Raw genomic sequence first — 25,117 nt, 5'->3', positions numbered from 1 at the left:
AGTGAAGTCTAACCTGCGTCTGCACGGCCTACAAGATCCCGCTGCCTGCCCCTGTGAGCACACAGGCTCACCTCCCTAAACCCAGAATGTGCGGGTCACCACCGTCCCTCCTCTCGCTTCCCCCTAAGTCTCCCCCCACCTCCACCCCACCCCCGCCCCAGTCCCTCTCAGCTAGGTCACCACTGGCAGGAAACCTTCGCGGACTGCTCAATTATGGGCCATCACCCCTGTGCTGCCCCTTCCCCGCACTGAGCACACCATGCCCCCCTTCTCGGTGACAGGGTCTGGGTCTGTGTCCCCATAGACGGGTCGTCCCCGAGAGCAGGGGGCTCCAGACGCAGGCACAGGGCGCGTGAGGGTGAGTGGGGACCGAGCTGCCCGGGATGTGCGTGGGGTGGAGGGGGTGTCTGAGTCGGTCCCGGGAGGGAGGCGGCTGTCGAGGCCGGGCTGGGCGCGGACCTTGGCCGTGCCTGTGGAAAGAAGAGGGTGGAGGCCCCGCCCCGCCGCGCCCCTCCCGCCTCCCTGGCCCCCGCGCGCAGCCCGCCCACTCCGGCAGCCGCGAGGGGCGGCCGGCAGAGCGACGCGGAGCCCCGCCGGCGCGGACCCCGACGACGCCCCTGCCCGGAGCCCGCGCGCCCCGGGCCGCCCTCGAGGGCCGGGAGCGGCGCCAGGCGGCCGCCCCTGCAGGTAACCGGGGGGAGGCGGCACGGCTGCCGGGCTTGGGGGCTCCGAGAGCAGGACCCGGCCTGGGCTTCCCCCAGAACTGTCCGGGACAGCTGGGACGGCTGGGCCTACGCCTCGGACTCCGAGGTGAGGACGGGATGGGGGACTGGGCCGGGGGTCGGCGCTGGTATGCGGGCGCCCATCCCGTTTCCTGCTTCCCGGGGCAGAATCCCAGCTAAAGCCCCCTCCTCCCTTCTTTCCCAGAAGCGGGGACTCCAGCTTCAGACAGTTCCTGGGTGGCATCCCTGACCATGTGTCTCGGAGCAGTCACTTCACCTCCGGGAGTCTCCCTTCCCACCTGTAAAATGGGGATGACAAAGCTTCCATCGCAGGATGGTGGAGCAGGGAGGACGGAGCAGTGGCCTTAGAGCCCCCTGTGGCCCCAGGGAGGGGAAACCCCTCAGCTCTCCTCTCCCCATCTCTCTGCCGATTCTAGTTTACTGGCAACCGCCCGGTTTCCCGTTTTTTCTGCTTCTGCCCCCAAGTTCCTCCTATTCTAGGTGTCCTGGCAGCACCCCCCAAACTGGAGACTGGGGTTCTGAGGAATGTCCCTGCCAGAGGCTCAGCACCTTGCCGCAGCTCAGGCCTGAGACCTGCGGGGTTGAGGGGACCGACTCACAGCCGGACTGTTTCCCGGCTCAGAGGGGCAGGGGTCTGAGGGCCCCAGAGCAGTCTCCCCAGGTGTCTGTCCTGGGGCTGGAGACATAGTGGCCCCATTAGTCCCCGGGCGGAGAGACACTGTTCATCCAGAGGAGCCCATGAGTTGCGAGTCGGGGAAGGGCAGACCCTCTGAGTTTGCTTGTTGTGTGTATGCATGTGTGAGCCTGTCAATGTGTGCATTTGTGAGGCGTGAGGGGGACAGTGAGTGTCTGCCAGTATGTTATTAATGTGTGCGTCAGTCAGTGTGTGCTTGTGTGAGGTTCTCAGTGTGTGTGAGAACATGCTAGGCTTTTGACGCAGAAATACCACTGACCTCCCTCAGGGGACCCTGGCAACCCAGAAGTCCTTCCTCCTGTCTACCTTCAGCGTCTCTTACTAAGGCCTGTGCCCTTGTCTGGTGGCAGGGTCCATCCCCTCCTTGGAGTGCCCTTAGCGAAGGCAACCTCCTAGGGAGCTGCCTTGGGTGTTTGGAAGATCTGGGGGCTGTGGAGCTGGGATGGCTGGAGGGTCAGGCAGTCTGGGGTTCCTCTCTGGGGACTGAGCCTCACTGGCCTGAGTAGATGGGGGGGCCCTCAGGGAGCCCATTCTAGAGCCCAGAAGAGGAGGTGTGGGGGGCAGCAACCTTGCAGTGGGAGTTGGTGGTCTCAGTCAGGGCATAGATGTCCCCACTGGCCTCTCGCTGGGCTGGTGAACACCGATAGACCCTTGGACACACAATCACCCCAAAACGATAATGAGGGCACACCACAGACAGACAGAGTCACGCACAGCTGCATAGCTACACTCCCTCCCATTGACAGTCATACACAGTCATACACCAGAACATGCTCTGTTGAAACACATACCACCACAGACGCTGAAACAACAGACAGAGCACGCGCGTGCGGGCGCGTGCACACACACACACCACACACACACACACACACACACAAACTCCTACAGACACATGGCAGGCCCTACGTGGCCCAGCCAGACGTACTCAGACAGGACAACACACGCACACTCACACTCACCAGGGTCTCTCTCTCCAGTTTCACTCTGTCCACCACAGTGAAAATGAATTTCCGCTCTTTGGCTCAGAGGAAGGGGAAAGAAAAAGGGAGGTGAAGATATCAAACAGGGCTGTCAGCCTGAGCACCCCACCTCCCCCCCTGCTCCGGGTCTGAGCCAGAGCAAAGGTTGGTTGCCCTACTAGTCCCCCAGCCCACTCCAGGCCCCCCAGTGGCACGCATGGGGCTGCCCTTGTAGGAAAGTGGGGCCTCAGATGAGCCAGTCCCATCTGTGGCCTGAGGCACTTACAGAGCCGGGGTGGAAGAACCAGAGGCACAGTGGCCTCTCATATGGGGTGCAGCTGTGTCTCAGGGTGCCCGTCGAGCTACATGAAGGGGAGGAACCTTACAAGCCGAAGTGTGTGTGGGAGGGGCCATCAGGGGAAGTGGCAAAGAGGTGACTCTGGCTGCGGTTTTCAGGGAGAACGAGAACTTTGACAGGTGCAGGGCGTGGAAAAGGTAAATGAGGGCATTCCAGTCAGAAGACACAGCGTGTGCGAAGGTGTGGAGGTGGGAAGCTGCAGAGTTCTCTCAGGGGAAGGTGACTACACAGTGGGAGACTGAGGGGGAGGGACTGACAACTACTTCGAGGTCAGATTTCCTAGGGCCTTGCCAGAGAAAGGGTGTGAGCTGCAGAGTGGTGCAAACTGGGTATCACTCTGGTTGCTCTGGGGGGAAAGGATGAAGAGGGATCTTACAGGCAAGGAGACCACTTAGGAGGCTGGGCAGAGTTTGAGGAGGAAGGTGTTGGGGGCTGAGGTGGGTGGTTGCCATGGGGATGGGAGGCAGGTATAGATGGAGAGGAGTAAGGAGAGAGATTGGACAGGCCTCAGTGATGCTTGGCTGTGGGGATAGGAGAGGGCAGGCCAGGAGCCTTGTACTGGGTGGCCGTGGTCTGACCTCAGAGGAGTCAGGTCAAGGGGAGATGTGGGTTTGGACACCAGGGTCTGGTATGCTTAGGTGCAGGGGGCTGAGTGTCGAGTGTGGCCATGGGCCTGGGGGCTAGTTTAGTGTCTGGGAGACCTGGGTATGTATGTTTAGAAGCCAAAGAGGGTGTGTGAGGCCATATGTGTGCACACATGTGCCCAGACATCAGTTAGGGAAGTCACGGTCCCAGAAAGGGAATTCCAGGCCTGCTCTGTTCTATGGTGGCGGGGTGTAGACAGCAGATCCTGACCTCGGGAGTCAGACAGACTGGGATTACTTTCCGCGTGACTCTGGGTAAGGGACTTCCCATCTCTGTGCCTCAGTTTCCTCATCTATAAAATGGGAATGCTAATACTTGTCTCCAGGGTCCTTTTGCCTGCAGAGGGGTGAGGAGTGGTCTGAGGTCACACATGATCAGGGTGCAGTGCCAAGAACTTTCACCCAGACTTCTGATCAGAGTCTGTTACACCTCTCTGGTTGGATCCTGAGAAGGGAATGGGGAGGACCTGGCCCTGCTTCCATTCAGATTCTTGGAAAGTTCTGAATTGAGAAGTGACTGTCCCCATGCAGGCTGAGATTTCTGGCTCTTGGAGGGCAGAAGTGGGTGGCAGAGGGTTACTGCCTCCTGGAGAGAGCCATGCCAGCACTGCTGGCTCATCTCCTGGATGGGATTATGGAGACTCAGAGAGGAAGTTGCCTCAGGTCACATAGCAGGCAGTGGCAGAACTGAGCCCTGAGGACAGGACCCTGGGCTCAGGCTTCCCTTCCTCTCAGAGGCCGCCCTCCCCTAGCAGGGGCTATCAGGAACCTGGGATGGAGGGAACCTTGTCATCTGAGGTTCTCTAATTTCAATTATTTCTGTCCCCCTGGGGGAGGGTAACAATAAGAGTTTATTGGGCACCTACTCTGTATCAGGGCCTGTGTTTGCGTATCTCATTTAGTCCTTGTAACACTACCGCAAGGCAAGGGTCGGTAGCCCATTTAACAGAGGGAGAAGTGGAGGCTCAGAGAGGCCCATAAACTGGCCAAGCGTCCCCTTGCTGAGTGCCAAGCTGGGATTCACTCCCAGGTCTGTGAGGATGTACAACTCATGTTCTTCCCACCGACCTCCCGGGTCACTGCCCTCTACAGGGCTTGGTTTGGAGGGGAAAGGAATGGAAACTTAATTGTTGAGCATCTGTCCACAGTGTGCCAGGAATTTTCACACACAAGGGACTTTTTTGAGGGACAGGGAACATGGGGAGTAGCAGTCATGAGAAGGTCAGGCCCGGAGGGTGGCCAGGACAGTGAGGGCTGGCATGGTGTTTTGTAGTATCTCAGAATGCGCTGTGGTCCTGGTGGGTCCGTGAGGGTGGGCAACCTCTGGGAGCGAAGGGTCCTGGCCACAGGTCCCAATTCTGCCACTGGCTGTGAGCCTTCCCTGGATCTCCATAGTCCCATCCATGAGATGGGCCAGTAATGCCTCCCTGGCTCTCGTTGGAGCCTGTGGGGAGGAGCAATGTAGATTGTGTGTGTGGGTCATTTCTCCCTCCTGAAAGACCCCAGGAGGTTGACTGTTTGGTCCCCACCCCCATCCAGCATCCACTGCACTCACTAACCAGAAGCTCTCTTGTGTCTAGCCTCCTTCCCTCCCACTGTGGCGGCTCCTGGCCGCCACACAGCTCTGTGTGGGCCCTCCAGGCCATGCTCCCTCTGACAGGCAACCACGGCTCAGCTCGTGGCAAACATTCTTTTCATAGTTCCTGGAGCACAGCAAATCCGGCTGCTTAGCCAGGAATGCAGAGCCCCCTCCTGCAGCGGCGACAGGGGCTTGGGCAGGGGAGCCCCTGGAGGTCAGGCAGGACAGGGGTGAGTGGAGGACCCCTCCCAACCCGACACACACACACTCACACACACACACACGCACGCACGCACGCACGCACACACACACACACACACACACACTCTGTGCCTCAGCTCCAGAGAGCTGCAAGGCTGTCCCCATTATCCGGGAACTCACTCAGCTTCAGTCCAAACTGACATCGTCCACCACTGGCTGGCTGGTGAACCTGGGCAAATGACTTCTCTCTGAGCCTCTGTTTCTTCATCTGTAAAATAGGGTTTATAATTTAACCTCACAGGGCTTTTGGGAGGTGTCATGGTGATGATGATAATAATGATAATAGGAAACATATATTGAATGTTCTTTATGCCAAGCACTGCTTGAAGTCGGCTACATGAAATTAACGTGTTTAATCCTCTCCAGTGCTCTGCGAAGTAGGAATTGCTCCCATGTTATTGACCAAGAAGCTGAGGCACAGACCACTGAGGTCACTGCTAGTAAGAGGCAGGGCTGGGAGAAGACTGTGAGCAGCTGGCCTCCAGAGTGGTTCTTAACCCATCATGATCTTTTAGGCAAGACTCTTAGCCGAGGGCCAGCTCATGGTAGGGGCTCAGAAAATGGAGACTTCTCCCATGAGCCCCGCTCTGGGAGGAGCCAACTGTTCACCTCGTGGCCATCAGCATGTCAGGTTGGAAAGTTGGGATGGGGAAGCAGGCCTGGGATCCTGGCCAGTCTCCTTGGGCGCCTGCGCTCGCCGAAGTTGGTGGGGGACGGGGGTATAGACTGTCCCCCACACATCTGGCCTGGGATTTAGCTGGAGGCAGGCCCTGTGCAAGGAGGAGATGTCGCCAGGGGAGGGGCTCAGGAGGAGATTAGGGAAGGCAGCTGAGGGCGGAGGTTAAGAACAGAGTCCCATTGAAGTCGGCTCAGGCACTGCCCTGGCACACTCACCCACCCCACTTTCTATTTTGTAGGACCGCAGGAGTCTTGGTCAACTGGAGTGGGCTCCTGAGGCCCGTGATAGGAGCTGCTCACTCTGTCGCCAGCTGTGCTGGCATCTGGGTTGAGGCAGCACAGGCAGGGGTGGAGGAGAAGTGGGGAGAAGTACTGTGGCTGTGGTCTCCAGGAAGCCCAAGTATACAGGGGTTTGGCCATTTAGGGTCTGGGCAAGCCCCAAGGTTCAGATCCCAGCCCCGGTGCTTCCTCTCACCTTGGAGAATGGATGTCACCTCTCTGAGCCTCAATGCTCCTCCTCAGAAAACTGGGACAGCAATTCCCGCCTTATAGAGTTATGGGAGAGCACGATAAAAAATAATGCCTGGAGCATGTCTAGTGCTATGTCTGGTGCAGAAAATGTACTTGGGATTTTTAGAGACCATTATTTTTTTTAATTTAAAAAAATTTTTTTAAGAGCTCTTTGACAAACATGCTTTTTATTTATTTTTATTTTTAATTTATTTTTTTGGCTGCGGTTGGGTCTTCATTGCTGTGCGCGGGCTTTCTCTAGTTGTGGCGAGCGGGGACTACTCTTCGTTGCGGTGCGCAGGCTTCTCATTGCGGTGGCTTCTCCCGCTGCAGAGCACAGGCGCCAGGCGCACGGGCCTCAGCAGCTGTGGCACGCGGGCTCCAGAGCGCAGGCTCAGCAGCTGCGGCGCACAGGCGAGACCATTATTATTAAGGGCTAACATGGGTGGAGGGGATGGGCAGCCAGCTTTAAGCTGTGCTTGAGGTCTTTTTTTTTTTTTTTTAATTTATTTTTATTTTTATTTTTGGCTGCGTTGGGTCTTCATTGCTGAGCGCGGGCTTTCTCTAGTTGCAGCGAGCAGGCTTTCTCCAGTTGCAGCGAGCAGGGGCTACTTTTGTTGCGGTGCACGGGTTTCTCATTGCGGTGGCTTCTCTTTTTGCGGAGCATGGACTCTAGGCGCATGGGCTTCAGCTGTGCCACACGGGCTCCGTAGTTGTGGCTCACGGGCTCTAGAGCGCACGGGCTTAGTTGTTCTGCGGCATGTGGGATCTTCCCGGACCAAGGATCGAACCCATGTCCCCTACACTGGCAGGCCGATTCTTAACCACTGCACCACCAGGGAAGTCCCTGTGCTGGGGGTCTTTGATTCTGATATTTAAGGCATTTCTCAGGCTGACCCCAGCCAGCCCTTCTCATCTCAAACCATCTGTGTTTGCAGAGGTTAAGAGCCCAAGCTTTGGCACCAACAGCCTAGGCTCTACCCCTCATGAGCTGTGTGACCTTTGGCCAATTACTTAACCTCTCTGTCCCTTGGTTTCCCACTCTGTAAAAATGAAAGACAAAGAACCTACTTCACTGGGTTGGTGTGAGGATTAAATGAGATAATTCATGAGAAGAGCCCAGAACCGTGCCTGGCACATAGTAGGTATACAATAAATGTTAGCTATGATTAGTTAGTTCGTTTATTTATTCTAATTATGTTCAGGGCATTCACACCTCCATACCCTCACACATGGTATTCCCTTAGCCTGGACTGATCACCTCTCCCCACTACCACCCAGTTAAATCCATGTTCATCTTTCAAAAGCCCAGATCCAACATAAGTCACTTCCCCTCCCTGAGCCTCATGGTGAGGGTGTGGGCTGGGGCCAGAGAAGCTGGAGTCAAGTTGGCCAGTGAGGACCTCCCACCCAAGCTCCATCAGTCAGTCTGGGCCCTCAGAGAGAGTAGCCTCATGCCCCACCTCTGGGGTCATGGTGTCAGAGGGGCGTGGATGGAGGCAGGGCTCAGCTGAGCTGGAGAGAAGGCTTAGGAGCCGCTGGCTTCGGCATCTGGCTGCTTGTGCAGCGAGAGGGCTGGGATGTCAGAGTTTCCATGGGAGCGGGCAGAGGCGAGCAAGCAGCTGGGGGAGAGAGTGACGCAGCCGGCAGGCCTCCCTGCCAGGTGGGCTGGCTAGGCGTCCCCTCCCCATCCACCCAGGATTCATATCTGGGCTTGGACTACGACCCCAGCTCTGCTGTGTGACCTGGACTAGGGCTTATGATAGCCAGGCATCATGGTTGAGCCAGAAATGGGGACCTGGCCATCGAGGGCTGTGACCACATCATCTCTCCCTGCTCAACAACCTTCCATGGCTCCCCATTGCCTTCCAGAGACATACAAGCATAGCATTTAAGGCTCCTCACTAAATTGCCCGAGCCTTCTCAGCTCCTGCTTGTCCTCTCAACCCCACAGCACTTCTGGACCTTCCCTGTATCTGCCAAGCAGCTTCCTACTGCCTGAAATTCCTTTTCTTACTTTGTCTGCCTGTCAGACTCCTACTCACCCTTCAGGATCCAGCCTTAATGTCCTTTCCTCCATGAAGTCTTCCAGGGAAACTCAAGGGAGGGCAATATTTCCTGCTCTGTACTCCCACGGCCCAGAGACTTTAGTCAATTGTGTGATGGCCACTTGTCTGATGCCTCCAGCTAATTCAGGGCAGGGCATGGGGCTGAGCCATTTCTTTGTCCCAAGGCCTAGCCTCAGGTCCCCTACCTAGTGCGAGCTTCCCCAGGCAGGAACCCTAGTCTATAGTAGGGACCACCCCAGCTTAGGGCCTGACAGAGTGTAGGGACTTCTCCGGTATGGACCCTGGCCCACAGAAGGGGCTTCCTCAGCCTGGGCTCTAGGACAGGAGGAACTCCATCAATCCAGGACCCGGTCCCACATGGGCATTGCTAAGTGCATGGAATGAATGAAGGGAGTCGATGGGGGGCCCTGGCTCCCTGAGAGGAGACTGAGGTTGGGGGCCAATGTTCCATCAGGGGCTCCTGGTAAAAAACCCATGGCAGGCGCTGGGGTGGCTGTGAGTTAGGGCAGGAGGCTTCGCCAGCTCCTGGCATCTTCCTCACTGTCTCCCTCTTTCATTCTCAGGCCTTGTCTCTGCTGGCACCTTCAGAGGCCCCTCCGACCTGAAAGGTAAGCTAGATTTGGGGGCAGGGCTCTCTGATATCCCCAGCTGGATGAGACCTGTGCTTGCTGCTATCTACCCTTGCTCCCTCCAGCTGCAGCAGATGCCCCTCCCAGGCTCGGGGTGGCCTAGCGGGCAGGTGACCTCAGCTCCCTCCGGCCCAACTTGGAAGCAGCTTTTTCTCATTTGTGAACTATTTCGCCCCTGCTCCTTGGCGTGGCCGTGTTTGCTTGGCCTGCCCGGGTGCAGTGGCCTGGCCGTGCTCCCGCCGGGCCCCCTCCCTGCCCAGCTCAGCCCCTCCTGCCGATGCTGAAGCTGCCGCCACCGCGCGGGGAAGCCGCGAAGGCCCAGGAATCTTGGCAGGCGGCGGGAGGCAGCGGGCGGCGGGCGGCGGGTGGCGCTCCGGAAAAGGCTGCAAATGCGAAACAGAAGGCGGGGGGTGGGGTGGGGGGACTGGCAGCTGAGAAGGCCCCGCCTGGCTCGGCCTGGGGCCTGGGGGTGCCTGGGCCTGGTGGCCCACCCATGTCCGGTCTCGGTCAGAAGCTCAAGGCCTTCTGGGAAATGAGAAATGGCACCAGCTGAGGCCTGAGCCCCCGGCGAGGAAGGGCCGGTCCCCTGGCCACCTGTCTGAGGATACAGTGTTGCCGTGGGTCCTGTCCACTGCTGGGCCTCTTCTGGTTCATCTCCCCCCGCCTGGCTGTCCCTACCTCCCTGGATGCTTTGTTGCCCCGCAAGAAGCTCCTCCCCAGCGTGGTAGTGGGGTGGCTAGCCTCAGAGATGGGCAGAGGCTGGGGGTCTGGGAGGTAAACCTAGTTACCTGCAGGGAGGGAGGTTCAGCGCAAGCCCCCTCCAGCCCAGAGCTGAGAAGGACCCTGGAAGAGCCACAAAGGAAAAGGGACCCTATGAGAAGCCATCTTGCAGGCTTGGCTGGAGGTGGGAGGTGGGGTTGTCAGAGGCCAGGAGCTGGAGCACACAGGCTGCAGACTGTACTGAGTGCCAGTGTGCTGAGCCCCAGCTGGGGATGGGGTGGGGTTGGGGGAAGACATGCCCTGGAGGAGGAGCTGTTCTGCCTGAGAGAGGCACGGAAGGCTGCTTAGAGGAGGAGGCATTTGAGCTGGGTCTTAAATGAGGAATAACATGTTTGCCTGGAGGAGAAAGATAGAAAGAGCAATTCAGGCAAGGGCAGGCAGGTGGGCACAGGGAAACATCGAAAGGTTTGGGTTGTCTGGATTCAGGATGCTGGGGCTCAGGGCACAGTGGGCTCCTCTCACTCCCTAAACATGGGTGATTTCCCTAAGGGTGAGTCCATGGCCCTCATCCAGGCTGCAACAACCCTGCCAATGAAGCCCTATTTTTATCTCCAGCCAATCTCTCTCCCTCCCAAGTTTCAGAACCACAGGTTCTCTGCCTCTTAGATACTGCCCACCCCAGAAGCCCCTCAGTCTTCCTTGACTAGATTTTTGCTCCGCTCTCAGTTTGGAATATTCCACCATCACTTGCCCCTATGAGTATGTTGAACTCTCCTCTGTCCTTCAAACCTCCTTCCAATGCTGCTTTGCAAATTGAGGTCCCCTGTGGTCTGGGAGCCTCACCTGCAGGGGTGAGGGATGTTAGGACTCTTGAAGCCTGGTTGGGTAGACAAGGTGTGAAGAGGGCAGCACTCCTGTCCTGCCATCAACCTGGATGATAAGGTGTCCTCCAGGCAGCCTTGTCCCAGCCTGCCCACCTCCCTCCACCCCGCCAGCTCCCAGATTCCAGGCAGCCCTTTGGCTTTGGAGCGGTCCTCACGCCTGCACATTTAAATTTGAGGGGTTCAGAGTCCCAGTGGCCTGTAGGACAATGAGCTCAGCTCATGGGCACTGGGCCCTGCAAGTCTCCACCCAGACCTTGTGGGGCTGCTCGTGGATCATCCACGGTGGTCAGCCCCAGACCTGACGTTAACATTAAGGCCATAAGTGCTGGCCTTCTAGAGGCTCCCATCAAGTGACCAACAGCTAGAGATTTCAGAACCTGGAACTCTGACAGGATCTAGGTACAAGGCACAAGAGAGGACAGAGAAAGACAGCAGAGAAAGACAGGGTCACAGAGGTGGGTGGACAAATGGGATGGTGACACAGAGATAGGAGGAGAGAGACACAACAGGAGATGCCTCAGATACCCAGGCAGGTGAGGATCTGGATTCAGCGACACAGAGACACAGAGGAAGGGACACAGGTGGACATGTCACATACCCAGAAGTAGAGGAGACAGAGTCCATAAGACTGGATTGGGGGTTTGAGGGTAAAGGAACAGGGCTGTCATGTACAGTTGTGCAGGTTGGTTACTGTTCAAGGGCACTCGGGAAAGGCAATGAGTAGGCCTGAGTTGGCTGGAAAAAGGGGTAGCCTTTTCTACTTGTGCTAAGGCATGGTATAGGCTAGAGAGATTCCATGTAAGGAAGGAAGGGTCAGAAGTGTCAGAAGTGATGTCAAGATTTCTGGCCTGGGCACCAGGGAGTGGGGGAGAAGCAAGTAATAGGGGAGAAGGTAATGACAGCAGTTTGGGTGGAGGTGTATGAGGGACAGCCAGGCGAAAATGCTCAGCTCATAGTCAAACCCAAGAGTCTGGGGCTCAGGAGAGAGGTAGCTGGAAACACATGTGGGAGTCCTTGGTGATGGGATTAAAACTGTGGGAGCTGGGAAGAGCTGGAAACTGCAGGAGAAACATCCAGAGAGAAGAGAAGAGGCCTGAGCCAGCTCCTTGGGGCAAGCCTGGGTCTGCAGAGTGGGCAGAGGGAAGGAGCAGAGAAGAATCTGAGGAAGAGCCTTTCCAGGAAGGAGGAAAGCAGGGTCACAAGGCGGGAGTCAGTGCTGGCGAGAAGGAAACATGAGGTGAGAGGGTGAGGGGTAGAGACAGTTCTTTTGAGACGCTTGGCTGAGAAGGGCTGGAGAGAGATGAGGGTGGCCAGGGGCGGGGGTGAGGCCTGTGTAGATGTGGACTGGAGAGGCTGGAGACTGGGGGAGGCATCCACAGAGAGTGAGACGTCCCCGAGGAAGAGGAAGAGGAAGAGGTAGAGGTGTGGAGGGGCCCGGGGCCTTGAGTGGGAGACAGGACCCCCTTCATCTGAGACTCAGGAGAGGGGGACGGGAAAGGGCTCTCTGATCTCTGCAAGCTAGGAGAGAGGTGTGGGGGCTGGGAGGCTCAGGAACCCTGGAGAAGTCTGGAGCCACCCTGCTCAGCAGTGGGGGTGGGCATCATGCCCAGTGAGGGAGGAGGGCAGTTCCTCCGCTCCTCTCCAAGATCCATAACTCCATCCTTGTCCTGAGCAGGCTGTGTGTCCCCTGGCCGGTGTCATCTCAGGAGTGGTTAGGGAAAAGGCCTAGCAGGCCAGAAAATTGACTTTAGGGAACTTCACAAGGTGCTGGCCTTTGGCAGCAAGTCACCTGAGGTTTTCAAGGGTTGGAGGAGATGCTGCTTTGCAGCAGGAGGAACTGAGGTTAGACTGAAGGGAGGACTTTCTGGCCACCGGGGTAACAGGACAAGGCAGCATGGAGGGGCTGATGGCTTAGACCATCTCAGTTAACCCTTTCACAGATGAGGACACCGAGGTTCAGAGAGGTTAAGTCACTTGCCCAAGATCACCGAGCTGGTAAGTAGCTTTTCTGGAATGGGAGTTCAGGGGCTGCCGGGACCTAGAGGGCCTTAGGGCCCCCCAGGGCTGGATCCCTGATAGGGAGAGCCTGAGCAAGAAATGCTGCTCACCTGTTGAAGTGGCAGTGACCGGGTTGGAGAGAGAAAGAGAGACAGAGAGAAATGAGTCAGGGCCAGAGACCCAGGGAGAGAACAGAGCGAGGCTGGGCCAGTGGGGAGGCAGGAGGCACCAGGGGAGCAAGTGGGGCAGCCGATCCCGCAGAAATGTCTCCACAACAGGAAGCGTCTCATAACATACCTGTGGTTTGGCCAGGCCCCGGGCTGCCTGAGCTCCCCGAGGCTTCCTCAGCTGCAGCCGCCCTTCTGGGGTGGGGGGCTTGGAGCAGCAGGAGCCTGCGCAGAGCCGCGTTCCATCCACCCACCGGGGGGTGGGGTGGGGGTGCTGCCAGGGCCACGCTAGCCACACCCCTGCACGGTCTGTTGGGAGCCTGCGCCCCACCCTCCGGCTCCCCTTATTATCTGGACCTCTGATAGCTCACGTGTGAAATGGGATGGGGCGTGGGCAGGCCCTTAAATTCCATAGGATCACCTGGGCCCCCTCTGCTGGTCGCCCCCTGGGACAGGACCCTTTGAGAGGGGACTGGTGGGGAGGGGTCACTGTTGCTGATGCCCCTTCCCCTCCCAAAGCCCTGTCCAGCGAGAGAGGGGTCTGTATTCATGCGCTTCTTCTTCCTGCTGGGGTCCATTCCCCTCCCCTCTCAATTGGTCTGAAAGACCCTGGAGCGCTACCCGCTCCCAGCCAACCTCCTCGGCGCCCCTGGAGGAGGCCCAGGCTGCCACAAAACGCTGACTTGGACAAAATGCTGTTTTACGGGGATTTGTTGAAAAGGGGGGAAATCCCCGCTAAGGACTTGCAGCTGTCCAAACACCGCGTCTACCCTGCTGCCGCCACCGCCCCATCCCTTGAATTAGCGTCTCCTTTTGCATCCCATCTCCTGCCCCTGCCAGCCCAGCCCCTTCCCAGCTGCCCTGGCTCCTGCCTTCCTTCCTAAGAGGTCACCAGAGAGGGTGATGGACTGCCCAAGGTCACACAGCAGAGCCAGGCTTGAGCCTCAGGGCCCTCCCCCAACCCCTGACACCCCTGCTTGGCCGCCATTCCCCACGGGGAGACCAGGAGCAAGCAAATGGATCAGCTGTTCCTCCCTGTGTGCCTCTATTCCCCGTGCAGGCAGTTCTTAGCTGAAGATCCTTGATTGAGGCCACGTGAATGTCCCACCTGTTCCCGTTCTGGCCAACAGATAAGCCCATCTGGCCTAGGGAGGGGGCTCCCAGGGCCGTGTGACATGTATCTGTGCAAAGTCCGGGATGCTTCCGGGAGTGAGTTATTGGTGTGATCATTAAATCTGACAGCAAATTGAGCTCATCAAACATTTATGGAGCATCTCTGTGTGCCAGCCAAGTCCTGTGCTGGGCATGGAGTCGGGGGAATGTGGCGGGGAGAGAGCAGAAGAGCCAAAGAGGGAAACAAGAGCTGTGAGGGAGACCTGCAGGTGTCAGAGGAGCCCGGGGGAGGCATCCAATAGGCTTCCAGGATGTCCAAGAATGAGTAAGAGTTAGGAGGTGGAGAAGCAGTAGGGTGAAATGAACATACAGAAGCCAGAGACCCTGGGGAGCCTCAGTTGGGGGGGGCGGGGGGGGAGAGGTGACAGTGAGCAGGAGTCAGGGGCTCAGGGGCGCCCAGGCTCCCTCGGCTCTGATGGCGGCCGGCGCTGGGGGGCAGTCCCTCCCACCTGGGCTGCCACGTCGCACCATTCCAGGGCCATCGATTCTCAGCCCCTTCTCTGGCCAAGGCCCCACCTGGAGTGGCACGGCCACCTCCCCTCTAAGAGCTAGAGTAAGTTTTCCCTCCTCAAACCCACAGGCAGCTTGGAGCTGGAAGGGAGACTCTTTCTCAGTTTGCTTCTCCCTCTGTCTAGCTTGTGCTCTCTGGCGCACTCTCCCCCACGCCCTCCCCCATGGCAGTCTGTCCCAGCGGTTAAGAGCTCAGGTTCTTAACAGACCTCCGCTCAGATCCTGGCTGCCAGCTGTAGCCAGTGGGCGCATCACTGTACTTGTCCGAGCCTCGGACTCCTCATCTATAGCAAGAGGAAGAACAATAGTTCCTTTTTCCCAGGGACCTTGTGGGAATTAAATCAAATGCAGAATGTGCAGCACTTAGGCGGTGCCCAACCAGAGGTGTGAGCTGTCATCCTCACTCAGACACCCCTCCCTCCAGAGGAAACACCTGCTCTGGGGTCCTGCAGCAGATCTGCCCCACCTCCACGATGCTGGCGGTGCTGGCATGGGGCAAGTTCAGGGAGCCACAGGGTGTAGGGTGGGGATGCTTCCTGGACATCCACCTTGCCAAGGAGGAAAGAAAAGTGGGCAGCTGGCGGGGGCCCTGCCCCTGCCCGGGCTCCTGAGTGGACCGGGGGCTCTTCCTCTGGCGCCCGGCCTGCCTGTGCTCCTCCACAGTTCTCCCCACCCCAGACACCCTCCCAGCTGAGCCTGAGGCTGCCTGCACCCTCCATCACCCCCCATGCCCAGTGAGGCCTCAGCTCAGCATGGGAAGGGGACCAGGGCTCCCCAGAACCAGGGCTCTCTTGAGTCCTCCTATGGTGGCGCCATGACCTTGGCCTCTGGCCCACCCAGGCCAGAACTGCTCACTCCCCTCCCCCTGCTTCCTGCTGCAAGCTCTGCCCCTCCACCTGCTCCCCCAACCCTCTGCCCCCCTACCAGGCAGAACATTCTGGCTCTGTGCTGTGTGAGCACCACCCTAATAGCCCCCCAGCTCAGGTGGCAAGTGCGGGAGGGCCCTTATCCCGCTCCGGAGAGGCCGCATGGTGTGGTGGTTAGGGATTGGGGCTCAAGAGTCAGACTGCCTGGGTTTAGGCTCTGACTGCACCTCAGTTTCCTCATCTGTAAAACAGGGCCGACAAGCCTCACAGGGCTGCACGTGGATGGAACATCAAACAAACGTTAGGGCAGTGCATGGCCAGAGCCTCCATCAGCAGTAGCTGAGTGCCAGGCCTACACGGTGTGGCCTCATGAGGCCCAGCACCAATCATGGTGCAGATAGAGCAGGTGGCCTGTGTTGAGGGAAGGTGTTCTGGGCAAGATTCTTAGTCTAAGCTTCTGTTTCTACTTCTATAAAATAGGGGATTATAATTGTATGAGCTGGTGGGGGGATAATTAAGAGGATTAGCGATGTGAAGCTGGTGAAGCCCTGCCTGGCACGTGGGGAGCCCTTAGGTGGCAGATGTTACCATTATGCTGGGGCTGAGAGAGGCTGAACGACCTGCCCAGGGTTACAGAGAAGTTGATGGCAGAGCTGGGTTGGCAGTTTCACCGACCTTCTCTGGAGCCCTGTGTTCATTCCTGCAAAGCCCTGAGTGATACTGAGTTTGGAGGAACACCACACTGCAGCTCCAGATTCAGCCCCACGTGCATCCCTGGGTGTGTACAACCCACCTGCACTCCCTCCTGCAGCCAGGCGCAGGTGTGGAGAGGCCCCTGGGTGGGGTGAGGGGAGCCCGGAGCAGGGATGCCAGGGCAAGTGGGACTTTCCTGGGGTGTGTGAAATGCCAGGCTAGTCCACTGTGCAGATATTGATGGGTGCTTGCCCTGAGGCACTGTGATATCTCTAATTATCACAGCAGCCTTGAGAAGCAGGTTGTTAGCCTAGCTTTAAGAAAAAAATTTTTTTTTGATTTGTTTTATTTTATATTTTTGGCGGCGACCAGAGACCGAACCCGTGCCCCCAGCAGTGGAAGCGCGGAGTCCTAACCACTGGACCGCCAGGAAATTCCCTAGCTTAACTTTTTTTAAAAAGAACTTTATTGAGATACAATTCACATGGCATACAACTGGTTCATTAAAGTGTACGAATCAATGTTTTTTTTAAGGTATTCACAGAATTGTGCTACCATCACAACAAGGAATTTAGAACATTTTCATCACCCCTAATAGAAACCCTGTGCCCATTAGCAATCACTCCCCATTTCCACTCCCCCCAGCCCTAGGCAACCACTCATCTATCTACTTTCTGTCTCTATAGATCTACCTATTCTGAACATACAAATAGAATTAGATAATATTATTTTGTGACTGGCTTCTTCACTTGGTATAATGTTTTCAAGATTCATCCGTATTGTAGCATTTATCAGTATTCCCCTTCTTTTTATTGCTGAATGATAGTCTATTGTATGGATATACCACACTATCCATTCATCAGTGGATGCACATCTGTGTTGTTTCTACTTTGTGGCTGTTATGAATAATGTCACCATGAACATTCGTGTACACGTTTTTGTGTGGACATGTTATTCCATTTTACAGATGAGGAAACTGAGGTTCACAGAGTGGAAACCTCTTGCCCAGGCTCCCCCAGCTGGTGAGCGGAGGACTCAGGCTGGCCATCCAAATCTGGAGCCTGTGCTTCTTCCCAACCCAGGCCTTGTTCTCAGAGCTGAGCTAAATGCTGTGACAGGGCTAGATCAGGACACAGGAGTGAGGGGTTAACTCTATAGAGGAAGGGGTGACAGCTTCCCTGGGCCTTAAAGGACGAGTTGGAGAGAGGAAGAACACTGCAGGCAGAGAAATAGCAGGTACAAAGGCCCAGAAGTGTGAGGCTGCCTGGTGTCTGGGGCAAAGGTATGGGGGAGGGGAGAGGCAGAGAAAGGGGTGGCAGGTGATAGGGTTGGAGACGCAGGCACCCACTAGGTGATTAGATTTAAAAGGCCTTGAACGCCATGCTGGGCACCAAGGACTTTTTTTTTTTTTTTTAAATTTTTGGCTGCATTGGGTCTTCGTTGCTGCGCTCAGGCTTTTCTCTAGTTGCGGCGAGTGGGGGCTACTCTTTGTTGCTGTGCGCGGGCTTCTCATTGTGGTGGCTTCTCTTGTTGCGGAGCACAGGCTCTAGGTGCGCAGGCTTCACTAGTTGTGGCACATGGGCTCTAGAGCACAGGCTCAGTAGCTGTGGCGCACAGGCTTAGCTGCTCCACTGCATGTGGGATCTTCCTGGACCAGAGCTCGAACCTGTGTCCCCCGCACTGGCAGGCAGATTCTTAACCACTGTGCCACCAGGGAAGCTCTTTTTTTAAAAAAATCAATTGATTTTTGGCCACATGGCTTGCGGGATTTTAGTTCCCCGACCAGAGACTGAACCTGGGCCCCTGGCAGTGAGAGCACGGAGTCCTAACCACTGGACCGCCAGGGAATGCCCACAAAGGACTTGATCCTGAAGGCAGTGGGGAGCCCCAGAAGGGCATCGACATAATGTGAGGTCAGAGAGACCTTAGTCAAATCCCAGTTCTGGGACTTCCCTGGTTTCACAGTGGTTAAGATTCCACGCTCCTAGGGCTTCCCTGGTGGCGCAGTGGCTGAGAATCCACCTGCCAATGCAGGGGACACGGGGTCGAGCCCTGGTCCGGGAGATCCCACATGCCACGGAGCAACTAAGCCCCTACGCCACAACTACTGAGCCTGCACTCTGGAGCCCACGAGCCACAACTACTGAAGCCCCCGTGCCTAGAGCCCATGCTCTGCAACAAGAGAAGCCACCGCAATGAGAAGCCCGCGCACCGCAACAAAGAGTAGCCCCCGCTCACTGCAACTAGAGAAAAGCCTGCACGCAGCAACCCAATGCAGCCAAAAATAAATAAAAAAATAAATAAATTTATATGTTAAAAAAAAAAGAATCCACGCTCCCAATGCAGGGGGCCCGGGTTCGATCCCCGGTCAGGGAACTAGATCCTACATGCATGCCGCAACTAAGAGTTCTCATGCCACAACTAAAGAGCCTGCCTGCTGCAACTAAGACCCAGTGCAACCAAATAAATAAATAAATATTAAAAAAAAAAAAAAATCCCAGTCTGCTTCCTAGAGACCTTTGCATTAGTTTTGTCATCTGGAAAATGGGGATGACAATAACAATACCTCGTTAAAGTGTTAGGAGGATTAAGTGAGCTTCCATCTCTAGAAAGCTTAGCCCCTGGCTGGCAGAGAGCCAGCCCAGCACATGGTACTGGGTATAATCATCAAACAGTTTCTGGCAGAGGTGTGCCAAGGTTAGAGATGCTCTGAAAGGGCATCTGGCTGCCAAGTGAATGGTTAGGGGGTGGCTGTTGTCCAGGGTGGGGTCCTCGGTAGACTTGGGGGGGGCGATGATGGAGGGCTATGGGCAGGATTAGGAGAGGTTTAGTAACTTATGCAAGACTGAGACTTTGAGAATTGCTTGTGAATAATATCTATATTCTGATCTTTTTGTGAGTCCCCGGGCCTGGTGCCAAAGTACCCATGGGCTGGCTTGATGGCCCCTCTCGTTCCTCCCTGCAGCAAGCCTAAGGACGCCATGCGGGGGGCTCTGACGTCGCTGCCTTCGCTGCCGCCACCTCTGCTGCTGCTGCTGCTGGTGCTGGGGTGCGGGCTGAGGGCGGCCGCCAGCGGTGGAGCCGCCGGGGCAGCGGGCTACCCGCCGGTGCAGTACGTGCAGCCCATGCACAAAGGACCCGTGGGGCCGCCCTTCCGCGAGGGCAAGGGCCAATACCTGGGTGAGCACCTCCCCGCCCCCCCCGCCTCGGACAGTGCTGACCCCCAACTCCCTGCCTCCCGACCTCCACCAGCTCTTCCCAGGCGCCCCCGCCTCCGGCCACAGCCCCTCAATCCCCACCAAAGGCTTTCCCATCTCCACTTTCTTCCTGATGCTGGTCCGGGGCGGGTGCAGAAGTGGGGTGCAGCTGGCTGGCGGAGATGGGCATTAGGTAGGGGGAGGGGCGGGAAGGTTTGTGGGGAAGTGGGGGGGGGGGTGTCGGCTCCGATTGGCTCTAAGGAGGGATGCTGGTGCCACCTGGTGGCCATTCCATCCCGGTCATGCAGGGATGAGAAGCTCTTGGGGAAGGCCCAGCCTGGGTGGGTTGGGGGCTAAGAGCCCTGGGGTGGATACCCTGCAGTTCCCAAGGTGGCCACTGAACCACCTAAATTCCATCCTCCATGACAGCAGGGAGGGGGAGACCGGGAGTGGTCTTCATGAACAGATACAGAACCGTGTCTTCTCAAGTTGCACCACATGCTACTATGGGGAGTGGGAAGATGGGTCCCCTGTCCCCACTGTCCAGGCCCCTGACTGTCCTTTCTCTCTCTTTCTCTCTCAGAAATGCCTCTACCACTGTTGCCAATGGACCTGAAAGGAGAGCCTGGTCCCCCTGGAAAACCCGGGCCGCGGGGTCCCCCTGGCCCTCCTGGCTTCCCAGGAAAACCAGGCACTGGAAAACCAGGGCTACATGGGCAACCTGGACCCGCTGGCCCCCCTGGCTTCTCCCGGATGGGCAAGGCTGGTCCCCCAGGGCTTCCAGGCAAGGTTGGCCCACCAGGGCAGCCAGGGCTTCGGGGGGAGCCAGGGATACGAGGGGACCAGGGCCTCCGGGGGCCCCCAGGGCCCCCTGGCCTACCTGGGCCCTCAGGCATTGCTGTCCCTGGAAAACCAGGCCCCCAGGGGGTGCCAGGGCCCCCAGGATTTGGGGGGGAGCCAGGGCCCCAGGGAGAGCCTGGGCCCCCGGGTGATCGAGGCCTCAAGGGCGAAAATGGAGTGGGCCAACCAGGGCTTCCTGGAGCCCCAGGCCAGGGGGGTGCCCCCGGACCCCCTGGTCTCCCTGGTCCAGCTGGCTTGGGCAAACCAGGTTTGGATGGGCTTCCTGGGGCCCCTGGAGATAAGGGTGAGTCTGGGTCTCCTGGGCTGCCAGGACCCAGGGGGGAGCCAGGAGCTTTGGGCCCAAAAGGTCCCCCTGGGCTGGATGGTATGGGGGTACCAGGGTCAGCAGGGGTGCCAGGGCCACAGGGCCCACCAGGGGCCAAAGGGGAGCCAGGCACCCGGGGCCCTCCTGGCCTGATAGGCCCCACTGGCTATGGGATACCAGGGCTGCCAGGTCCCAAGGGGGACAGGGGCCCAGCTGGGGTCCCGGGGCTCTTGGGGGACAGGGGCGAGCCAGGTGAGGATGGGGAGCCGGGGGAAGAGGGACCACAGGGCCTTGGGGGTCCCCCTGGACTTCCGGGGTCTGCAGGACTACCTGGCCGACGTGGGCCCCCAGGGCCTAAGGGGGAGACGGGGCCTGGAGGACCCCCAGGAGTGCCTGGCATTCGGGGTGACCAGGGGCCTAGTGGCCTGGCTGGGAAACCTGGGCTCCCAGGAGAGAGGGGGCTTCCAGGGGCTCATGGACCTCCTGGACCGACTGGGCCCAAAGGCGAGCCAGGTTTCACGGGCCGCCCTGGAGGACCAGGGGTGGCAGGAGCCCTGGGGCAGAAGGGTGACTTGGGGCTCCCTGGGCAGCCTGGCCTGAGGGGCCCTTCTGGAATCCCAGGACTCCAGGGTCCAGCTGGCCCTATCGGGCCACAGGGTCTGCCAGGGCTGAAGGGTGAACCAGGCCTGCCAGGGCCCCCTGGAGAGGGGAAAGTGGGAGAACCTGGCATGGCTGGGCCTACAGGGCCTCCTGGGGTCCCAGGTTCCCCAGGACTCACGGGCCCTCCTGGGCCTCCCGGACCTCCTGGGCCCCCTGGTGACCCTGGGGCCTTTGATGAGACTGGCATCACCGGCCTGCACCTGCCCAACGGCGGCGTGCAGGGAGCTGTGCTAGGCAAGGGGACCAAGCCCCGGTTTGGGCTGGGCGAGCTGTCGGCCCACGCCACGCCCGCCTTCACCGCTGTGCTCACCTCGCCCTTCCCCGCCTCAGGCATGCCTGTGAAGTTTGACCGGACCCTCTACAATGGCCACAGTGGCTACAACCCGGCCACCGGCATCTTCACCTGCCCCGTGGGCGGGGTCTACTACTTTGCTTACCACGTGCACGTCAAGGGAACCAACGTGTGGGTAGCCCTGTACAAGAACAATGTGCCAGCCACCTACACCTATGACGAGTACAAGAAGGGCTACCTGGACCAGGCGTCTGGGGGCGCCGTGCTCCAGCTGCGGCCCAACGACCAGGTCTGGGTGCAGATGCCCTCGGACCAGGCCAATGGCCTCTACTCCACCGAGTACATCCACTCCTCCTTTTCAGGATTCTTGCTGTGCCCCACATAACCCATGCTGCCCCGGCCTCCTCCTCTTTAGCGGTAGAGAGACCTTCTCACTTACAAAGAACCTCCATTTAAAGAAAAAACCAAAGGCCGAACAGAGGCGGGAACAGAGGCGGCCGTGGCCTCGGCCCGAGGAGACTGAGTGGGTTTCTCCCTCCGCGCAGGCTGAGGTTGTTTCTGGAAGAAGGTGGCCTGCGTTCCTCTCCCCCGAGTGTCTGTGCAGCGTCGGGGTTGTGCCCCCCCTCCTGCCTTGCCTGGCCCGCAGGCAGGGCCCCAGGACACTCTGCCCAGCTGGTGGAGACCCCCTGGCCCCCTGTGAGTGCTGGGCTCTGCTGGGCGGCGAAGGGTGCTGCTGCTCTGTGAGTCAGAGCTGAGAGGGGACTGAATGGCCCCACCCATTCCCCCGGGGAGACATCTTCCCAGCCCTGCCCTTCCTGCCTGCCCGCAGACAGCCCGTGCTCCAGGAATGGGGCAGGGCCTCCCTCAGTTCTTGGCTGGGGCTCTTCCGGCTGCCCCAGGCAGGACCTCCAGCATAAGACGGTGGGGCCCCTGAAGAGTTTTTGTTTCTCTCCAGGGGAAGGGAGAGGAGGGGGACCGTCGAGGTGGCCAGTGTGGACACCCTGTCAGGACTGCCACCCTAGCAGTGGGGCGGTGGCATCAGGCCTGTCCCTGGCAGGTGCAGGCGTGTGGCCCCTCCTGCAGGCTCCCAGGAAGTGCCAACCCCCCTTCAGTGCTCAGGCTGCAGCCATGGGGAACGGTGGTGTGTGAGGGGTAGGGACATGGGTCTGGGGCAGGATGGCAGCTCTTCGTGTTTGTCTCCGTCCCCCAGGCTGCCCCCACCAGCTGTGGCTCTTCATCATGAGGCCAGCCACCCAGGCCCCTAGGGACCACCACAGGCGGGCACGAGGCAGGATGGGCAATCAGCGAACATGAGTATTCCTCCCTTTCTCTCCTTTCACCTGCTGGGGGAGGGCTGATTTTCTCACACAAGATTGTAAGGGATCATTGCCACCCCCAAGCCCAGTATCCCCAAGGCAGAGAGCTTCTTGTTTGCCCTCAGAACAAGGTGCACACAAGCTTGGGGATGAAGGCCACCGCCTGCTTTTTCTTAATAAGAGCCATATGATGGGTATGTGTCGACCACAGGGGTTAATCTGCTGGGGCTTCCTCTCCTTCCACGCTCTGGTTCCAATTTCCTGTCCTAGGCAGGATTAGGGCCCAGGAGGCTGAGGTTCTGAGAAAAAGGGTGCCAACAGGCCCCTTTGGAATGAGTTGGATGTTTCTGCCATTTTCCCCAGTCAGAGCTCCGCCCTGCAGGAAACAGGCAGGACCCCCTCCCATGCCCTCAGCCCCTAGTTCAAGCCGAGTGGATAGAGCCGAGGACCCAGCGTGAACCTGTTCCAGTTCTGGCCCGTGCCAGCCTTCCTTCCCATGTTGAGGAAGGAGGCTGGCCACTGATTTTTTTTTTTTTTAACATTTTTATTGGAGTATAATTGCTTTACAATGGTGTGTTAGTTTCTGCTTTATAACAAAGTGAATCAGCTATACATATACATATATCCCCATATCTCCTCCCTCTTGCCTCTCTCTCCCACCCTCCCTATCCCACCCCTCTAGGTGGTCACAAAGCACGGAGCTGATCTCCCTGTGCCATGCGGCTGCTTCCCACTGGCTATCTATTTTACATTTGGTAGTGTATATATGTCCATGCCACTCTCTCACTTCGTCCCAGCTTACCCTTCCCCCACCCCATGTCCTCAAGTCCATTCTCTAGTAGGCCTGCGTCTTTATTCCCGTCCTGCCCCTGGGTTCTTCATGTCACTGACTTCCGACTTGTTACTCTGTGGCTCCTCAGGCCCGTCGCCTGGCCACAACTTCTCCAAACAAAGCAGACCGTTTGCTTGCTTTAGCTTTCAAAAGGAGAGACAAAAACCCAAATCTGCCCAAGTGGCACTTCAAGAGCAGGTTTTGGCTACGGTTCCTGGTGGGTTTCTTATTCATCGGCACCCACGGGTACTAAGTCTCAAGTCGTACCTCGTGGGGCCATCTGCTCAGCCTCCTTCCTGGGTCAAAGCCACTGCTATCTGGCCTGTTAGGGAGGCTTCTGTTGGGCAGAAATGCATCAGCTCCTAGTGGGAGCCCAGGGCCCTGAGGAGGGTACAGGGAGCCAAAAAACAAAAAAAAAACAAACAAAAAACAAACAAAAAAACCCAAAACTGTTTCAGAGAACTGAGTTTCTGCTAAATGTCATTCCTGAAGCCTTTGGGGAGAGGTGGGGGGTGTTTCCGAAATATTTATGGGGTTTCCAGGTGTCCACTTAACTGACTAGCTTTGATAAACTATGTCAGGTTTTAACAAAACTACATTACCTTGTGCATTTTTATGTTCTGATTCCTCATTTTTTTAAGATTAAGGTTTAAATGTTTTCCATTAGTAATTTCATTTCTAACCTGGTATAGGAGCTTAGTTCTCTACATACCTATTATGTACCCTGTGTCACAGAAGATTCGGGAAAAATGCACTTGGGAATCAAAGAAAGTGGGACTTCTTTTTGAAAAGAAAAACAACGGTATTGACTGTATTGACACAATCTCAATAAAGCCTGTTGAACAAACAGCACTGTGCTGAAACTGGCATTGATTCAGAGGTGTCTCGAGCCTCTGGATTTCATAAAGCACCCAGGGAGCTCTCTGGGGCTCTTGCTCTGCACCCTCGCAAGAAGCGTGCATTCCTCCCAGCCAGGGGTTCTGTCACCACCGCATCAGAAATGCTTGATTCTCCGAAGCTGCCGAGGCTCTGCACCAAGTAAATGCCAAGAGGCATTTTAAGAAAGCAAAGTAAGGCAGTGGCTGGAGCTAGGGGAGACGGATCAAGCTTCCCTGGAACATTCCTGCAAGCTCTCAAGGGTAGTGGAGCATGACAGCTGGCTCAGGATCCCGAAGGTCAAGTTTCAACATCTGATACAAATTATGAATGAAATCAGGAATCTTTGCTCCTGTGGGCGGGGCTAGTGCCAGGCCCAACGCTGAAGGCAGGGCCAGGGGAGCTGTCCTGGGAGAAAGCACCGCCCCGTAACTTGCCGCACTCTGGGAATCTGGACAGCAGACCTGAGACCAACCTGTGCCCTGAAAAGTCCTGTGGTTTTCCCCAGCCTGGAAGAACCCCATCTTGGCTGAAAGCAGGCCTGTCCAACAGTCCTGAAACCTCAGGCTACCTGCAGAGCTGGGCATGCGTCTCTCTCCACCGAGGCTGGAATATCCCTCAAGTTTGAGGGGAGGTGCCTCCTC

At 57.5% G+C, this 25,117-nt stretch overlaps 1 protein-coding gene across 2 annotated transcripts; it reads left to right on the top strand.

Moving 5' to 3' along the window:
* Positions 1 to 579: 579 nt before the first annotated feature.
* Positions 580 to 24,446, top strand: COL8A2 (collagen type VIII alpha 2 chain). Of its 2 annotated transcripts, none has more exons than XM_068539505.1 (4): positions 580 to 687; positions 9,059 to 9,103; positions 19,101 to 19,315; positions 19,916 to 24,446. In XM_068539505.1, the coding sequence occupies exons 3-4, from the start codon at positions 19,117 to 19,119 to the stop codon at positions 21,832 to 21,834; spliced, it is 2,118 nt and encodes a 705-aa protein (XP_068395606.1). In that variant the 5' UTR covers positions 580 to 687; positions 9,059 to 9,103; positions 19,101 to 19,116; the 3' UTR covers positions 21,835 to 24,446. The 2 variants fall into 2 exon arrangements, with proteins under 2 accessions (XP_068395606.1, XP_068395607.1); XM_068539506.1 differs by lacking the exon at positions 580 to 687 and adding an exon at positions 698 to 810.
* Positions 24,447 to 25,117: the final 671 nt, after the last annotated feature.

This window comes from Eschrichtius robustus, chromosome 3, assembly GCF_028021215.1.
Source record: "Eschrichtius robustus isolate mEscRob2 chromosome 3, mEscRob2.pri, whole genome shotgun sequence".
Classification (NCBI taxonomy): Eukaryota; Metazoa; Chordata; class Mammalia; order Artiodactyla; family Eschrichtiidae; genus Eschrichtius; species Eschrichtius robustus.
This window is presented reverse-complemented; position numbering and strand designations above follow the sequence as displayed.